Genomic DNA, 17,004 nt, shown 5'->3' with positions numbered 1-17,004 from the left:
ATATAGTTCCTATGCTTTCATAGAACTCTAAAAACGTCCTAAATGATTATGACCACCTGCTTTTCCTTCTACCTCTCTACTTCTCAGTCCCCTTTGCACTTTGGTTTCCCAACTTCTGCCTCAGGCTCTCATTCTTCACATTCCTCTTCTTTTTTTGGTTAAAGACTTTATTATTACCTTGAGCAGTTTTAAGTGGGAAGTTTTCGTTTTGAGGGGAAGGTACAGAGATATCTAGGTCTTGGTTTCTGAAAGGAACTTACTTTTGTGTAAGCACGCCTGTTACATGCTGGGCACCTTACCTACTTTAAGCTTCACAAGCTGGAGAGAGTTATATCACCGGATTTATTTCACAAGTAAGACTAAGGTTGAGGAGACGTTAAGTAACTTTGCTAATCACATTCAGGACAGGGATTCGATCTCAGATGGATTCAAACTCAGATCTGAGGCCATGTCAACCTCTTTTCCTTGCACCACTCTCCTCCAGTCCCACTGCCCTTGTATGGTCTTGGGCTGGATCACCATCGTCCACATTCCTGAACTGGCCAGGGAAATTAGCTGGGTTTTTTGTTTTCTTTTTTTAAGAAAACAGGATGTTTCACTATCCCTATGTGTAAGTTTTTAGAGAACTCCTGTGCGAGGAAACAAATCCAGGGAATGTCAGCTTGTTTAATAGATCCGTTCCGATAGTCAGTGAACTTCCTAGGAGGCCCGGACCTCAGGTCGCTTCCCGATGGCGCAAAGTATTTCCGTCTCCAAGGCGACCGAGAGGACCGCCTTTCTGGTTCTCCCTGGATGACGTCACACGGCGAGGCTGTCTGACGTCCGAGTTTCCTGTCCACCATGTTTGTCCCTGGCAAAGTGGGTTTTGCGCAGTGGCTTAGACCTGGAGAAGGAGTCGTGGCGTGCAGGAAACCATTAGAGCACGGCTCGGACCGTGCTCTCTGGCTGCTGCTGCCACCCCTGCCCTTGCCTCCGGTGAGTTCAGGGCGGCTAACTTTGGGGTGTGTCCCTCTTTTGGGGAAGGGGGCCAGGCTTGGTTGGAGACGGGCGGAGGAGAGCAATCTTAGGAGCGTGACCATTGAAGATGGAGTGAGCCGTCAGGTGTGACCGTTGTGAGGAAGAGGGTTGGAGAAAGGGACTCCACCGCTGGAGCGGGGTGAGGGAATCCGCGGGGTGGCAACTGGGAGTTGGGGGGCACTGGGGAAAAGATATGTTCGAAGTGGGGGGTTAGGAGGGCCAGAGGCCAGGGGTGTGGCCGGTAGAGACTGGAGGCCGAGGGGAGAACCTTCTTCCCGGTTTGGCGTCGTTCACTGAGAGGCTGGGACGTGTCCAGGTACCAGAAGGGGAAAGGGGTTCCCCCAGAGTTTTGCTCATAGATGGGCAGACCTCACCCGTCTTCTGTAATTTGAGGTTGAGACACCGCTCCTCCCTCACCTCGTAATGGAGGAACATATCCCTAGAATCTTGACCACCTGGGGAAAGAAGAGGAATTCCTGACATTGGAGAAAGGGAAGAGAAACCTCCAGAATTGACCCGATGTGAGAGAGGGGGAAGCAGGTGGGAGTAAATCTTAGCCCGGAGTTTTTTCTTTCTGGTCTTAGAAGGAGCGGTCTGGTTTGGGGGAAGACTGTAGATTAAGACAGAGGTAAAGAAACTGGAACTTCCTGTTATTCCATATTCTTTGAATCCAAAGAATTGATTCATGCTCTTTGTTTTCAGAGCACTGAAAACAGTGCCCATTTGCGGGGCAGACTTTTTTTCAACTCACCTGGCTGCTTCATTATGAAGCAGTGTGAATAAAGTGTGAATGCTTCATTAAACTTTGACTTTTAAGAAGTGTTTTTTAAATGCCAAACACTGTTATAGTCATGTGGTTTAAAAGAGAAAGTAAAGAAAACTCAGTAAGTTTAGAAAAGGAAGAATGACAAAGGAAGTGGTCTCAGTGAGGAACAATTTAAATTATTAATCACCTCCCTGGTATAATTCTGTTGCTTAGCCTCAGGGTACACTTACAGACTCATAATAGAAAGCAGCAGATGAAGGAGATGAAGCTGTACAAGAAAACGTGTAACACATTCCAATGATGACTAAGCGTGGTGGTAAGATGAGAACTGTTTGCAGGTATCTTAGTAGTTTTAAACTCCCAAAGAAGCAGAAAGTATAGTGTGTTCTGCAAATAGCCTCACTGAAAATTGGGTGGTAAAGGTAATACAAAGCTAACATTCTGTGACTTAAGAGACTCAAGAAAGCCCAGTTCTTCCATCTTTTCTTTTTCTTCTTTGACACACCCGTATTTTAAAATATTACGAACCAAGCTGAACAGGGAACGAATCAGGTAGGACGCATTTTCCTTTCTTCCTTCTTTTCTCTCCTTCCAGGCGTAAGTTTTCCAGAGTTTATTTCAGTTAAGAATTGGATGTAAAACTTTTGAGCTTTTTTCTTACCGGATAATATTAACAAATTATTTTGTGGCCATTTTTAAATGGAAATTGCAGGTGTGTCTGTTGTAATGAGTTGTCTGCTGTCATTTCTTAGGCAATAAATGATAGCTGAAGATGCCATTGTCTTTGCATTATTGAAATATCTGATTAGCACCTCTCACCCTTGTAATGAAAGATTGCTGAGATGACCTTTCTGCTTTTTAATTTGGTCAACTGTTCACTTTTTCCCTACTAGCACCAACTGTGTAAAGTCCTACTTTATGCGAAGAGGGGATTTAGTGGCCTCGCCAACTCTAATTTAGCTGCCATTTCCCAGAGAGCCATTTGAAATTAAGACCCTGTTAATTTTTTTCTGGCCTTAGTCTCTTTACGGGCACCGGAAGGAGGGAGGAATAGTTGAGAAGGGACTTTTACAACGTATATTTAGTAGAAACTAGGTTATGTTAAATCTAGATGTATAATCCTGTACAGGGAGACCTTTTCTGAAATGCAGTGACATCATACTCTGGGCTAGGAAAGTTAGAGTGATTGTGCTTTTGACTGTGGCAGCATTATTATTATTATTTTTTAACAATGTACTGAGGTCATACCTCAGGTCCTCAGAACAGCCGGTGACTTCTCTAGTTTGATCTGGTAAAAAGGTAGTGTGAATTCCAGCTCCATGATGGCTTGGCTTTGCCCTGGGACTCTCCTAAGGAATAAATTCCCCCCCAGCTCCCAGAAGGAACTTGATTTTTGAGGCTCTTCAGCAAATACTTGACTTATTCTTTGAACTCTATCTTGGCTGCTTTTTCTTTGGCTTCTAAAGCAGACAACAGGTTTTTTTTTGTTGTTTTTTTTTTTTTTGCGGTACACGGACCTCTCACTGCTGTGGCCTCTCCCGTTGCGGAGCACAGGCTCCGGATGCGCGGGCTCAGCGGCCATGGCTCACGGGCCCAGCCGCTCCGCGACATGTGGGATCCTCCCGGACCGGGGCACGAACCCGTGTCCCCTGCATCGACAGGCGGACTCTCAACCACTGCGCCACCAGGGAAGTCCCAGACAACAGTTTTCACCACCCTATGTTTTAGAGAATCTGACCATATTCATCTCTGGTGTGTGATTAAGAGTGTCTCATTCAAAAACAACAACAACAAAAACAAAGAAACAGTGTCTCATTAAAAAATATATACAGGGACTTCCCTGGTGGTGCAGTGGTTAAGAATCTGCCTGCCAATGCAGGGGACATGGGGTTTGATCCCTGGTCTGGGAAGATTCCACATGCCACGGAGCAACTAAGCCCGTGCGCCACAACTACTGACCCCACGCGTTGCAGCTGTTGAAGCCCACGTGCTCTGGGACCCATGTGCTGCAACTGCTGAGCCTGCATCCTGCAACTAATGAAGCCCGCGCACAGCAACGCAGAGTAGCCCCTGCTCGCCACAACTGGAGAAAGCCCACGTGCAGCAACGAAGACTCAACGCAGCCAAAAAATGCATACATATGCAATTTTTTGAGGTGAAATTCACATAACATAAAATTAACCATTTTAGAGTGAGCAGTTTGGTGGCATTTGGTACATTCACAGTGTTGTGCAACCCCGACTCTTCTCATTTGTTTTTGTTTAGGCTGGTTTACTTTTATTTTGGGGGAGTTTCTGTTGGCTTAAGTCAGGAACTGACATGATAAAATGTTGCTCTGCCAATATGTGTAAGGGATATTTCATTACTGTTGTGTAGGACAGTGCGAGATAAGAGAGTGGTGTGTTTCTCCTTTCTCTTGAAAAGCAGGGGTTCTTAATTTAGGGTCTAAGATCATGTACTTGATTCTCTCCTCTTCCCTGAAATTTTGTGGGCTGGTACATTATTCTCTAGTTAAGAACTTAGTGCTCACAATGTAAAAGGACAGAAATCTAGTCCTCGATGATGAAATTTGTTAGGGGAATTTATGAAATGTGTGGGTCACTAATAAAGGTACGATTTAAGACGAGGTTAATTTAATGTTTAACAGATTGTGCTGAAATTTTCTGTTAAAAATTTAATATATGTGAATGTGTATGAGAGCTTTAGAAAACAGAACGATTTGGGGGCCCTTTTTCAAAGAAACAGAAATTCCAAGCAGCTTTTGTCTTTAAATGTTAAGCAAGTTTTAACTTTTGATGATCCCAAAGGATTAGAGTGGTGTAACAACATCCTGGATAGACCATAATGGCCTTGAGCTGTGGCCCTCCTGTCAGGCTCTAGTACTGTAATCATTTCTGTATACTGGTTTTCCTCTTTGTATATATAAGTTCTTAGATGATAACTTCACATTTATTCCAGGTCTTTTTTTATTAATTAATTAATTTATTTATGGCTGTGTTGGGTCTTCCTTGTTGTGCGTGGGCTTTCTCTAGTTGCGGTGTGTGTGAGCTTCTCATCGCAGGGGCTTCTCTTGTTGCGGAGCACGGGCTCTAGGCTTGTGGGCTTCAGTAGTTGTGGCATGTGGGCTCAGTAGTTGTGGCACACGGGCTTAATTGCTCCGTGGCATGTGGAATCTTCCTGGACCAGGGCTCAAACCCACATCCCCTGCATTGGCAGGCGGATCCTTAACCACTGCACCACGAGGGAAGTCCCTATTCTAGGTCTTTTATGTGAAGGACTCCTTTCTTCAGTTTGCCTACTTCACATTTAGTTTACACTGTGAATGGATTAAGTGATTAAATGGATTAAAAGATTATAATTCTTTGAATTTTAGCTAGAAAAGACATTATGAAAATACTACATAAGACAAGCCTCTGTTACAGGCTCACTTTAAGTTAAAACAAATAGTGTCAAATCAGAAATTTCTGTATTCTGTAATGATTTGTGTGCGTTCTAGCTCACTTCTTTTAACAAGGTAAATTCAGTGAAATTCTTGTACAACCTAAAAGCACTATTGTATAAGGATCAGTACTATAAACATTAAGTAGCTCCTTGGAAAGATAACAGATGAGTCTAATTTCCCTTAAATAGTCCAAGTAGTACATTTTAGAGAACAAATTTGAGCCAACCTTTTTGCATTATTTTATGATTTTCTGGCTTTTTTCCTTAATTGCATTGATTTGTTGAGTGCTTAGGTCTTTTTTCTCAGATCCATAATTACCATTGTTTGTGGAGGTATTATCGCTCAAGTTTGCCAAATATATTATCACTCATGTTGTTTTGACCAGAAAATAATGAGTAGGTGCCAGGGCATCTGTCCAAAATTTGGTGATAAGTATTATTAATGATGGTGGTCAGTAAGAAGATAATCATTTTTTTAAAAATTTATTTATTTGGTTGTGTCGGGCCTTAGTTGTGGCAGGCAGGCTCCTTAGTTGAGGCTCGCTGGCTCCTTAGTTGTGTCATGCGAACTCTTAGTTGCGGCACGCATGTGGGATCTAGTCGGACCAGGGATCGAACCTGGGCCACCTGCTTTGGGAGCGCAGAGTCTTAACCACTGTGCCATCAGGGAAATCCCAGAAGATACTCATTTTTGAGTGCAGCAGGAATATTATTAAAAGAAAGTTTTAATGTATTTAAAGAAGTCAAGTACATTGGACAAAATCTTAGGGTTTCTCAAATCAGAAAACATTGTCTCATATTTGGGGAGCAATGTGATCAGTCCATGCTGTTTTCGTTTTACCAATGGAGCCTTATGTCAACTGGATTAATTCTGGAAATTGGAACAGAAAACTTAAATTGAAGCTGGGATCCATGTTCTTTTAAGTTTTAACACCAGTTCTGATCCTCTTTAGCACTCAGTGTGACTGAACAAATATCTCAGTTTTTTGCATTGTTTTTAACTGTAAACTGATATTTTTTATTTTGGGGAATACTTGGGGGAATTGTAGGTTGTTGGAAATATGAAAACCATAATTTAAAAAAAAAATCCATGCATAACACCTCTCTAGATGTTTGCCTCTCTAGGTGTTTGTCATGAAAGAGTATTGTCCTACTAATCTAGGCTTTTCTCTTTTTTCTGAAAGAAATTCCTTTTATTGACAGTTGCATGTAATGGTGAAGAGGTTGATAAAATTTTTTTCTCTTTCAGTTTTACTCTGTTTCAGAATATGTGTCTTAGAGTGACTCCATCTTGAGGCAGGGAAGTAAATCAGATTTGCTTTAACGGAAAGTAATGGGGAGATCTTTTGAAACAAACTTTTCCTTATTTTAAATATTGGAGTGACTAACTGAAGACGTATTTGTAAAAAGATGTAGCTTTAGGTCTTGGAGGCTCTAAGGAGATAGTTGTGGATAAAATCATAAAACTATGATAGGTTCAGATTATCACTCTATTCCATTAGGCCTTTGGATTTTGTTCCAATTAGCTTTTTTTTTTTTCTTTTTTTTTTTTTGTGGTACGCGTGCCCCTCACTGTTGTGGCCTCTCCCGTTGCGGAGCACAGGCTCCGGACGCACAGGCTCAGCGGCCATGGCTCACGGGCCCAGCCGCTCCGGGGCATGTGGGATCCTCCCGGACCGGGGTATGAACCCGTGTCCCCTGCATCGGCAGGTGGACTCTCAACCACTGTGCCACCAGGGAAGCCCCAATTAGCTTTTGAGGCAAGGATTACATTCTTAATTATCCTTGCATCCCTTTGGATCACGAGTGATGGTGGTAAGGATGAAGATACTTTCTGAATGCAGAACTTCTTGTATATAAATGATCTTAAAATTAGTTGAATGCCTTGCTGGACATAAATAACTTGGTTAAAGGAATTCTCTTCTCTTGCTGTAGGTGCACATTAAAGATCCACAACCATGACTGACTCCAAGTACTTCACAACCAATAAAAAAGGTAAGTATGAGAACCTGATCACAGCCTTTTTTGAAGATTCTTCAAAAGTTGTGGTGTAAGATTGTTCCAAGTAGAATGCTCCTGACCTCTTCAGACATGTATGTCTTGGACCATCTCACTGGGGATATCCTACAGAAAAGTGTATTGAGTAAATTATTAAAGAATGGGTTTTTAAAGATACGGCTGTGGTGCACATCATTTTGACTTGAAGGTTTTAGTGAAAGGAAGAGATCCAAGATTGATCCATTGAAGATTGATAGATCTGAGGAGGGTAAAAGGAAGAAGCACATTTATTTTCTCTTTTTTAAAAAAATCGAGTGTAATTGGTGTTGTGTTCCTTTCTGGTGCACAGCAGAGTGATTCAGGGGTGTGTGTGTGTGTATGTATACATATATGTATTCTTTTTCAGATTCTTTCCCATTATAGGTTATTACAAGATATTGAATATAGTTCCCTGTGCTATACAGTAGGACCTTGTCGTTTATTTAATACATACTAGTTTGTATCTGCTAATCCCAAGGTCCTGATTTATCCCTTCCTCCCCTCCTGTTTGGTAACCATAAGTTTATTTTCTGTGTCTGTGAGTGTTTCTGTTTTGTAAATAAGTCCATTTGTATCTTTTTTTAGATTCCACGTATAAGTGATACCATATATTTGTCTTTCTTTGTCTGACTTACTTCACTTAGTATGGTAATCTCTGGGTCCATCCATGTTCCTGAAAATGGCAGTATTTCGTTCTTTTTTATGGCTGAATAATACTCCATAGTATATATAAACCATATCTTCTTTATCCATTCATCTGTGGATGGATGGACACTTAGGTTGCTTCCATGTCTTGACTATTGTAAATAGTGCTGCCGTGAACGTTGGGGTGCATGTATCTTTTCGAATTAGAATTTTCTCTGGATATATACCCAAGAGTGGGTTTGTTGGATCATATGGTAACTCTAGTTTTTTAAGGAACCTCCATAGTGTTTTCCATAGTGGTTGCACCAAATTCTTTCAAGTTTTTACTTGGAAATAAACATTTTATTACAAGGAGTACTACTAAAGCAATACAGCAATAAAAAGTAAAAATGAAAGTTCCCTCCCTCCCTATTCCTGTTCCTGATGGGAACTCGGTATGTATCCTCAGTCTTTTCTATGCATGTATTAATACATATGATTTTTAAAATTTTTAACAAAAAATGATTATGCATGGAAATTTGATATTTTCTTATCCTTCCACACATGATGATTTCATACCATCATTTCTGAATTATGGCTGCCAAAAGGCATAATCTCAGTGTAATCATGAGGGAACACCCATGACAGCTGAGGGTGTTCTATAAAATGACTGGCCTGTACTTTTTAAAAATGTCATTATCATGAAAGACAAAGGCTGACCAGCTGTTTCAGATTAAAGGAGACTAAAGAGACATGACAGTAAGTGTAGTGCCTGATCCTGCATTGGATCCTGGCCCAAGGAGGATGGGGGTAAAATTACTATAAAAGACTTTATCAAGATCTTTGAATAAGGTTTATAGATTAGATAATGACAGTATATCACTGTTAAACTTCCTGATTTTCATCATTGTATTATAGCTATGTAACATAATTCCTTGTTCTCGGAAGTTATACACTGACATATTTAGAGCTAAAGAGACATGATGTCTACAGTTTACTTCTTCAATGAATCAGAAAAAAATGTATAAATATATAAAAAGTATGATAAAGCAAATGTGGCATAATGTTAGCAGATGGGGAATTTTGCAACTTTTCTTTAAGATTAAAATGATTTCAAAAGAAAAAGAAAATGGGAGGGCACACATAGTGGCCTGGAGCACCAGAAAATTTTCTAGAAAGCACAAGCATATTTCTGTTGTTTGGAGTTATTTAAGGGTAAACTTCTATTATAATACAGAAAACACCATAGAGAGTTGCTTAATTACATTAGCTACTAGTCCATGGCTTTCAGCCTTGCCTGCACATTGGAATTGCCCAGTGAAGTAAAAGACAATAGGTGATGTCCAGTCCTACCCCTGCAGATATCCTGATTTCTTTGGTGTGGGATATGGCCTAGACGTGGGGTTTTTTTAAAAGCTCCCCAGAATTTTCTGATGTGTAGCCGAGATTGAGAACTGTTGCTAGCTGCTAGCAATGCTTGGTAGATTTGATTCAGGGGAAAAGGAGGGGGGAAAGATAAGAATTTAATAAAGCTGCAGTATGTATGAGATACCTTGCCTCCGTGCTCCTCCTTGGCTCCACCCAACTTCTTGCTGTTTTTACTGCTTATAGCGTACAAAAGCATTTAGCCCCTTGTCATTCATTTTCAGCTTTTTTTCTTACTCTCTTATCATTCTGAAATGTATTTATTTCTTCTGTTAACATTTTGTGTGCTTTGATGACCAGGATGTTTCTATAATAACACAAAAAGATGTAATTTTAAAACTCACCTGATTTTTCAAACCTTCACTTATAATGGGTCCTGGTAACCTTTTTTTAATTCAGGGATTTTTATAAAGGTTTGAGACTTACAGATGAATCATGGCTGGGTAAATACCACATTTTAAAAAATGGATAGACTGTGTTCCTTTTACTTCCTGTAACACCCACCAGAACTGCCACTGGCGCATATTCTTTACGTTTATGCTGTTGGAGTTGGAATAATTTCAGTTATATCCTGTTTTGATTCTTCAGCTCCTGCTGCTATTCACAATTCAGATTTTCTGAAACCGTGCTGTTTGTCCTTTACTGTTTTCAGAAGTAAATGATGGGAACCCTAAGAGCTGGATTTGGCAGCAGAGGACTTGGAGAAGAGGAGAGTGACTCTTTAAAGGGCCCAGCTTTTCTGTCTGTGCTATTTTTGCAGCTGTCAAATAAAAGGGTGATTTTTGTAACAGTTTGTTTGCTTTGTTAGCGATGGATTTTGATGTAACAGGCTTTTTTAGTGCTCAACTTCTGTGCTTCTTGCCAGTTCATCCTTCCCATTTAGAGGCTTCAGCAGATCACCTAGTTTGCTGCCCCCACTATTTCTGTACTGGTGAACGAGGTTAAAGTGAACATCAAGAACAGTCATAAAGGTGGAAGAAAATGAGGCAATTCTGTGGATTGAAAGTTGACTTGACAATAGTCAACTTCTTTTTCGTGGTCTTATAGTACATTTTCTTCTTTCTTTTAAAACCAGTTGAGGGTGGTTAACCTTTTTTCTTATTTCAGCTCCAGCTTTCTGAAGATAGGTGAGCCTGGGCCTTAAAATAGTGGTGACAGTCCTGGCATTTCACGGTGCAGCACCTGAGCAGTCAGTCATTTAAGATTATACCTTTAGAAATGACTCTGGTTTGTACCATTCTTGAAGCTTCAGGATTATTATTTCTGTTCTTAGATTGATTGAACAGGATAGGGCCTTAAAGCCCATTATCATCTTAAAGTATTAATTAGAGCAGTGATTCTCAACCCTGATTATACATTAGAATCACTTGAGGAAACTTTAAAAAATATGAACGCAGGAGTTCTACTCCTTGACATTCTGATTTATTTGGTCCAGAGTGGAGCCTGAGCATTGGCATTTCTAGATACTTCCCGGGTAATAGTGTGTAGCCAACGTTGACAAACACTGGATTAGAGAGTCGGGAGAAACAGTTCTAAGGCCAGCTCTGTCACTCGCTCACTTAGTGACCTTTGAGCCTCAGTTGTTTGTGGAGTTGAGAGTAGGTGAATGAGGAGTCTCTTCTGGTTTGAAAACATTGATTTGTGAACCTGTTTGCTGCCTGCATTTATTTTTTTCCCAGGACTTTGAAATTCTGACGGGAGATCATCCCTCAGATGCCGTTCTCTCCCCATCGTAGTAAGATATCATGAGATATCTTTCCTTTTTCCCACTTCTGTGCTTCCTGAGATCTGGCTTACACCTTCCTCTCTGGCGATAACCCCAAAATAGCATCCTTATCAGTGGGTTGGTTAATATTCTAGGGATTTGAACTGTACCTATCCTATAATTTTTAAATAATCTTATTTCAGTTGCAGCCCTGCCACTGGTCATCAGTTGTGTTACTTGCTGTATAGTACAGTGTTCTGCTCTAGTTCTCTGATCCTGGGACCTCACCCGTTTGTTGTCTTTTAGGAGAAGTCTTTGAATTAAAGGCTGAACTCAACAGTGAAAAGAAAGAAAAGAGGAAGGAGGCTGTGAAGAAAGTGATTGCTGCTATGACTGTGGGGAAAGATGTTAGGTAAGGGTAATCTCTTCTGCTTTGCTCATTTTAGACTCTTACTCTATGGCTTTTACTGCCTTTTTTTTTTTTTTTTTTTATTAAGCAGTTTCACTTAGGACTGTCCTGCATGAAGCACTAAAAATTTATTTCAGTAAACCTTGAACCTTGAGTTCAGGTCTTTTTAATATTCTGTGTGATGAAATAGGAATTAGGCATAAAGTACTTCTACTGCATAGGAAAGTGTGACGGTTGACTTGAAAAAAAGCCCTTGCACAATTGTTTGACTTGGGAACACCATTTCTTTGTGAAAGAAAGATTGACAGACAGAACTATAGTTAATCAGACTTCAGTATTTGGGAGACATTTTATAAAAAATGAGCAAAGTGTACCTGTCACTTCAAGGGAAAAAATTTGACAGTAGATAAATTTCGACTTTAAAGTAAAAATTAGAGTGTTGGAAAACTTGTATCTCCCATCGTGAGCTTGATAGCTTCCCAATACTTAGAGATTTTTCTGATGAGATTGGTGGTGAAATTAATGACTGTGATTATTTGCTGCTGTATAATGAAATATGCCACCATAGAGAAGATCTGCATAACTCATTGAACCAATATTTTCCAAATGACCAGTGCATACATCACAAAATTATGCATGGGTAAAATATCCATTCAAAATAAATGATAAATTAATGGATTTTAATGCAGCCAAGTACAGAAAGTTTATTGATATGGTTTCAGATTCCATATTGTACCTAACTTTTAAGAAACTACCATTTGTGGACTAAAAAAGAAAAACAACCATTTGTCTAGCTTTAATGTATCAAAGGAGAACATCCAGTTATATGAAAAAGCTATTAAAATACTCTTCCATTTTCCAATTTATATACGTGTATGCAAATGGATTTTCTTCTTACACTTCAGCTAAACAACATTCTACAACAGGTTGAATGCAGGAGCATGTGTGAGAATCCAGCTGTTTTTGTTTAAAGTAGACATTAAAGAGATTGGCAAAAATTAAAACAATGTCATCTTAATTTAAAAAAATAAGTAAAATAGGTAGATTTTTCCTTTAAAATATTTATGTTAATATGAAATGCATTGATTTTCCTTTTATTAGTTGGGTCAAATGCTGCTGATAAGAAATGGATGAGTGCAAGAATGCCAAGTAAATTGCAGCATCTAGTGGTGGATGTAAGGTGTAGTAACTCAAACATCTGAGAAGGTCCTAAGGCTAATGATGACCTTCCTAATGTCATTAAGAAAAGGGAATTTTAAATTTAAGTGCATTCTGTGTCAGGCACGGGGACAGATGCTTTTACTTACAGTGTTTTTTATAGTCCTCATATCTTCTGAACTAGAGATTATTCTGAATCAGAAGTTATTCCATGTTAGAGATCAAGCAGTGTATACTTGGAGAGGCTGAAGAATAATCCCAAAGTCATACAGCTAGTGGTAATGTAGCCAGGATTCTAACCTAGGGTCTGAGTCCCAATACCTGTTACTGGTCACTTCCTTCATGGGTGTATATATACAATAGAATCTAAATGTGTACATGGCACACACGTTTAGAACTGTTTCATTTTCTGAAAATGGTTAAAATTTTGAACAAAGGTCCTAATTATCTGAGAACTGTTTTAATAAGGAAACTAATCAAATAAGTTCCCACTGGTCAGGGATGGAAGAATATGTGCATTAAAAAGCATAACAACTGTAGTGCTTTGAACTGCAAAGAATTGATATGAAAAATTATGGTTAATTTTTTTGTGTGACATAGTGATTTTTTAAAAAAGTTTGTAAAGATATACACTAAAATATTATATATGAAATGTATGTGCAGGATTTGTTTAGAAATTGTTTAGAGCAACTAGATGGGTTAGGGACTGGGAGAAGGCGAGTGGGTTGAGGTTGTGTATGAAACAAGATCGGGTATGTATCAGTATTTGTTTGCAGCTGGGTGATGGATACATGGGTTCATTAAACTGCTGTCTCTAATCTGAAACTTTTCATAGTAAAATGTTTTTTAAAAATCTATTTTTAGACATCTTCTTGGGACCATTATTATAAATTCTTTAGTAATTCATTTCTGTGGTAAGTATTATCACTAGTGGACATTTGTGCTCACATCGAATCACTTTTTAAATTAAGGCTGTTTCTTTGTGTTCTGTCCAACAGCCTGGCACCAACATCTGTTCGCTTTCCCTTCCTCTTTTCTCAGCTGTCTCTTTCCAGATGTAGTGAATTGTATGCAGACTGACAACCTGGAACTAAAGAAGCTCATGTATCTCTACTTGATGAACTATGCCAAGAGTCAGCAGGACATGGCCATCATGGCTGTCAACAGCTTTGTGAAGGTAACTTTTTCCCAGGGACTCGAGAACAGTCTCTTCTACCTCAGAAAACCTTTTCAGAAGTGTCTCTTGATACGGTTAGTGTCTGCATTGCAAATAAGCAACCTCTGTTCCAAAAGAGGGCCTCTAGAGAAGTATTGGCCATTGAGTAGGAATATTCATGATTTAAGCATTCTGTATGCCAGAGTTTGTCTTCCAGTTCAGACCATATGGTGAGCCTTCTGTCAGCTGGGCTTAGTGCATCCTTGCCAGGTGGGAGAAGAAAGCCAGGTGAAACCTCACTGTTTTATCTTCCAAGGCTGACAAATGTTGGGCATATCATTGTAGTGTCAGTAACCTGGGGTTTTACCTATTTCATCTTTGTAGAAATTATGCTTATGGTTCAGACGTAGTGGAAACTACAGGAGCTGCCTTTTAATTTTGTTTTATTGAATAGGTCTTACAATAGTTGATTAACTTTTTTGTTATTGTGGAAATTTTCAAACATATTCAGGTTGAGGGAATAGTATAATAAATTCCTAAATATCTACCTTGTAGTTTCAGTAGTTACCAACCTATGGCCAGTTTTGTTTAATTTAACTCTCCATACCTGCTTTCCTGACCCCCACCTCCTCTCCTACTGGATGATTTTAAAGCAAATCCCAAACATCTTAAGAATGAAAAACTCATTTAATCAGCTGATCATTAAAGAAAGTCCTTAATATTATTGGATATCCAGTCAGAATTCTCCTATCATTAGATTTGATGAACGCAGTAATAAGGTTGTTCTTATTAGGATTTTTGTTTTTTGTTTTGTTTACTTCCTTTTCCTCTGCCTGGAATTTAGTCTACATTAAAAGCAAAAATCAGACAGCATTTCTAAAATTAGCTTCTTTAAATTGTTTTGGAAAATAAACATGCTTTCTTCCTCCTCATGGAATTTTTGTTCTTTTTCTGTGTTTAGCTACAATGTACAGGATCATTGTAACATTACATTCTTTCTGTCTGGTGATTCATAGATGGATGATATCATTGGAAAGAATTTAGTTTACATTTTTTGGAAGTTAGCATGTGCATAGGTTTATAATGTTTAAAGAAATTTTTTAATATAGGGCAATTTAAGGGGTGTTCCTTCTTGGTAAGTGTTCTACTTGTACTGTGTTTGGAGGCACTTGCTAGGAAAGGAGAATGTATGTTAATCAGGATTTCAGAGGACCCTCTCTGCTGCTTCGCGCAAGGAACTTATGTTGGGCACAAACCAGCTTCTAGATTCTCCTTTGCTTTCTTGGCTGTAGGCCCCAGATATCCAGCCCTCTTTTCTCCCTGCTTAATATTTGTGGAGTGGGACATATCTTTCCAATTCCTGATTTTTTTGTTGTTGTTGTTTTTTTTGCGGTACGCGGGCCTCTCATCGCTGTGGCCTCTCCCGTTGCGGAGCACAGGCTCCAGACGCGCAGGTTCAGCGGCCATGGCTCACGGGCCCAGCCGCACCGCGGCATGTGGGATCTTCCCGGACCGGGGCACGAACCCGTGTCCCCTGCATCGGCAAGCAGACTCTCAACCACTACGCCACCAGGGAAGCCCAATATTTTTATGTTTTATTAAAAATTTTTTTAAAGTCTTTTTCCTTATAGGCTATTATAAAATATTGAGTATAGTTCTCTGTGCTATACAGTAGGTCCTTGTTGGTTATCTGTCTTATATATAGTAGTGTGTATATGTTAACTTTAGTTAAAACTGACTCTCCGTGAAATACTATTTGAAAGAGAAAAGATAGTTTGAAGTAAAAAAAATTCTCACTGTTAAGTCCTAGGTTAACCTCCCTGAGTCTGTTTCCTCTTCTGTAGAGTGAGAGGTACCAACTTAGAGAGTCGTTAGGAGTATTAATTGAGCTCTTGCATATAAAGCATCTGTGAAAGTGCCTGGCTTATGAGAGTTCATGAAATGATGGCTGCTGCTGCCATGATTATGAAGTAGACATTAGGCAAAGGTTAACATTATTGCTACAATATTAATTTAAAGGGTTCTGACCCCTTTGATAGCTATACAGGTTCATATGGTAAAATCTTTCTGAGGGAATGAAAGCTAAACTTATTTCCAGACACAGATTTATTAGTCCATTATTTTGAAAGTAAACGTATTCAGAATGAGGAAGCACTTTGGTACGAGAGGAAAATAGCTCCTATGATTTCTTCACAGATAATCAGAGTTTTGAAAATTCTGTCTCACTAAATTGATATTTGCGAGAAAGATACACTTTTGGGTGATAGTGATAATTCTCTAGCTTTTGCCCATGCATTAGGATTTTCCCTCCTTACTGCAGTTTTCCTTTTCTCTCTTAGAGGCATTTTGAGGTATTCCAACTTCAGTTAATGTTTACCCCAGAATCTGCCACTCCAGAGACTCTCTTGACAGCCCCACCACATGTACTTTGCTTTTTGTTTGTGAGCTCAGGTCTCCTAAATCCTTTGGCTCAGCGCCTTAGCCCCTTTGATCTTGTCTTCTGAGCCTTCTGAGTTCTACCATCTCTGTGAGAACTGCCCCTGGGAATGCCCTTCTTCCATTGCTCTGTCCTGTCTGCCAAAGCACAGACTACTGAATTAGTTAAAAAAACAAAACCAAAAAAACCCCAGAAACATATTTTCGTTTGTTGAGGGTTTTTCTGCACAAGCAGCATGCTCTCAGAACTTGGCCCTGTATGGCCTTTAGCAACGGTTCTAGTTAAACTGCCAGCTTCTTTTAATATGAACTTATTTTGGAAAGCTGTTTTATGAAAAGTAACATTTTTTTTCTCAGAAAAAGTATGTATTTTAACCATGTGCTAGCCAGCATGTAGAAGCCACATGAGATTATGTGACAGTGGTTCTCAACTGGGGGCGATTTTGCTTCCTGGGAGACAGTTGGCATTGTCAGGAAACACTTTTGCTTGTCACAACTGATGGGAAGGTTGCTACTGGCATCTCGTAGGTAGAGTTCAAGGATACTTTAAACATCCTGCAGTGCACAGGGAGCCCCCTACAACAACATGAAGGACTAATTTGTTTTAAAAACTTAAATAATGCCTGACATATAGTAAATGCTTAATAAATGACAGCTATTCTTGAGAAACAAATCTAAAGTGACGTACTTTCTGATTATTGTAATTTCTAGTTAGGCTTTAGAAGGTTTGTGGTGGTTTGCTGTCAGTCTGAGATGATAAATGCTGGAAAACTGAAGTCTCTCTAGATCACTTTGTAAATTTTAGAAGGATTTTTGTCAGAATATGTTTG

General features: G+C 39.5%; 1 protein-coding gene across 1 annotated transcript in view; it reads left to right on the top strand.

The window, feature by feature from the left end:
- Positions 1 to 17,004, top strand: part of LOC117309526 (AP-2 complex subunit beta-like) — a 75,324-nt gene that overhangs the window by 4,102 nt on the left and 54,218 nt on the right. Inside the window, 3 exon segments of the mRNA XM_073797711.1 lie at positions 7,160 to 7,219; positions 11,322 to 11,427; positions 13,624 to 13,759. Of these exon segments, the coding sequence (XP_073653812.1) occupies positions 7,183 to 7,219; positions 11,322 to 11,427; positions 13,624 to 13,759 (279 nt within the window). The 5' untranslated portion in view covers positions 7,160 to 7,182.

The sequence above is a fragment of the Tursiops truncatus genome, chromosome 20 (assembly GCF_011762595.2).
Source record: "Tursiops truncatus isolate mTurTru1 chromosome 20, mTurTru1.mat.Y, whole genome shotgun sequence".
Classification (NCBI taxonomy): domain Eukaryota; kingdom Metazoa; phylum Chordata; class Mammalia; order Artiodactyla; family Delphinidae; genus Tursiops; species Tursiops truncatus.
This window is presented reverse-complemented; position numbering and strand designations above follow the sequence as displayed.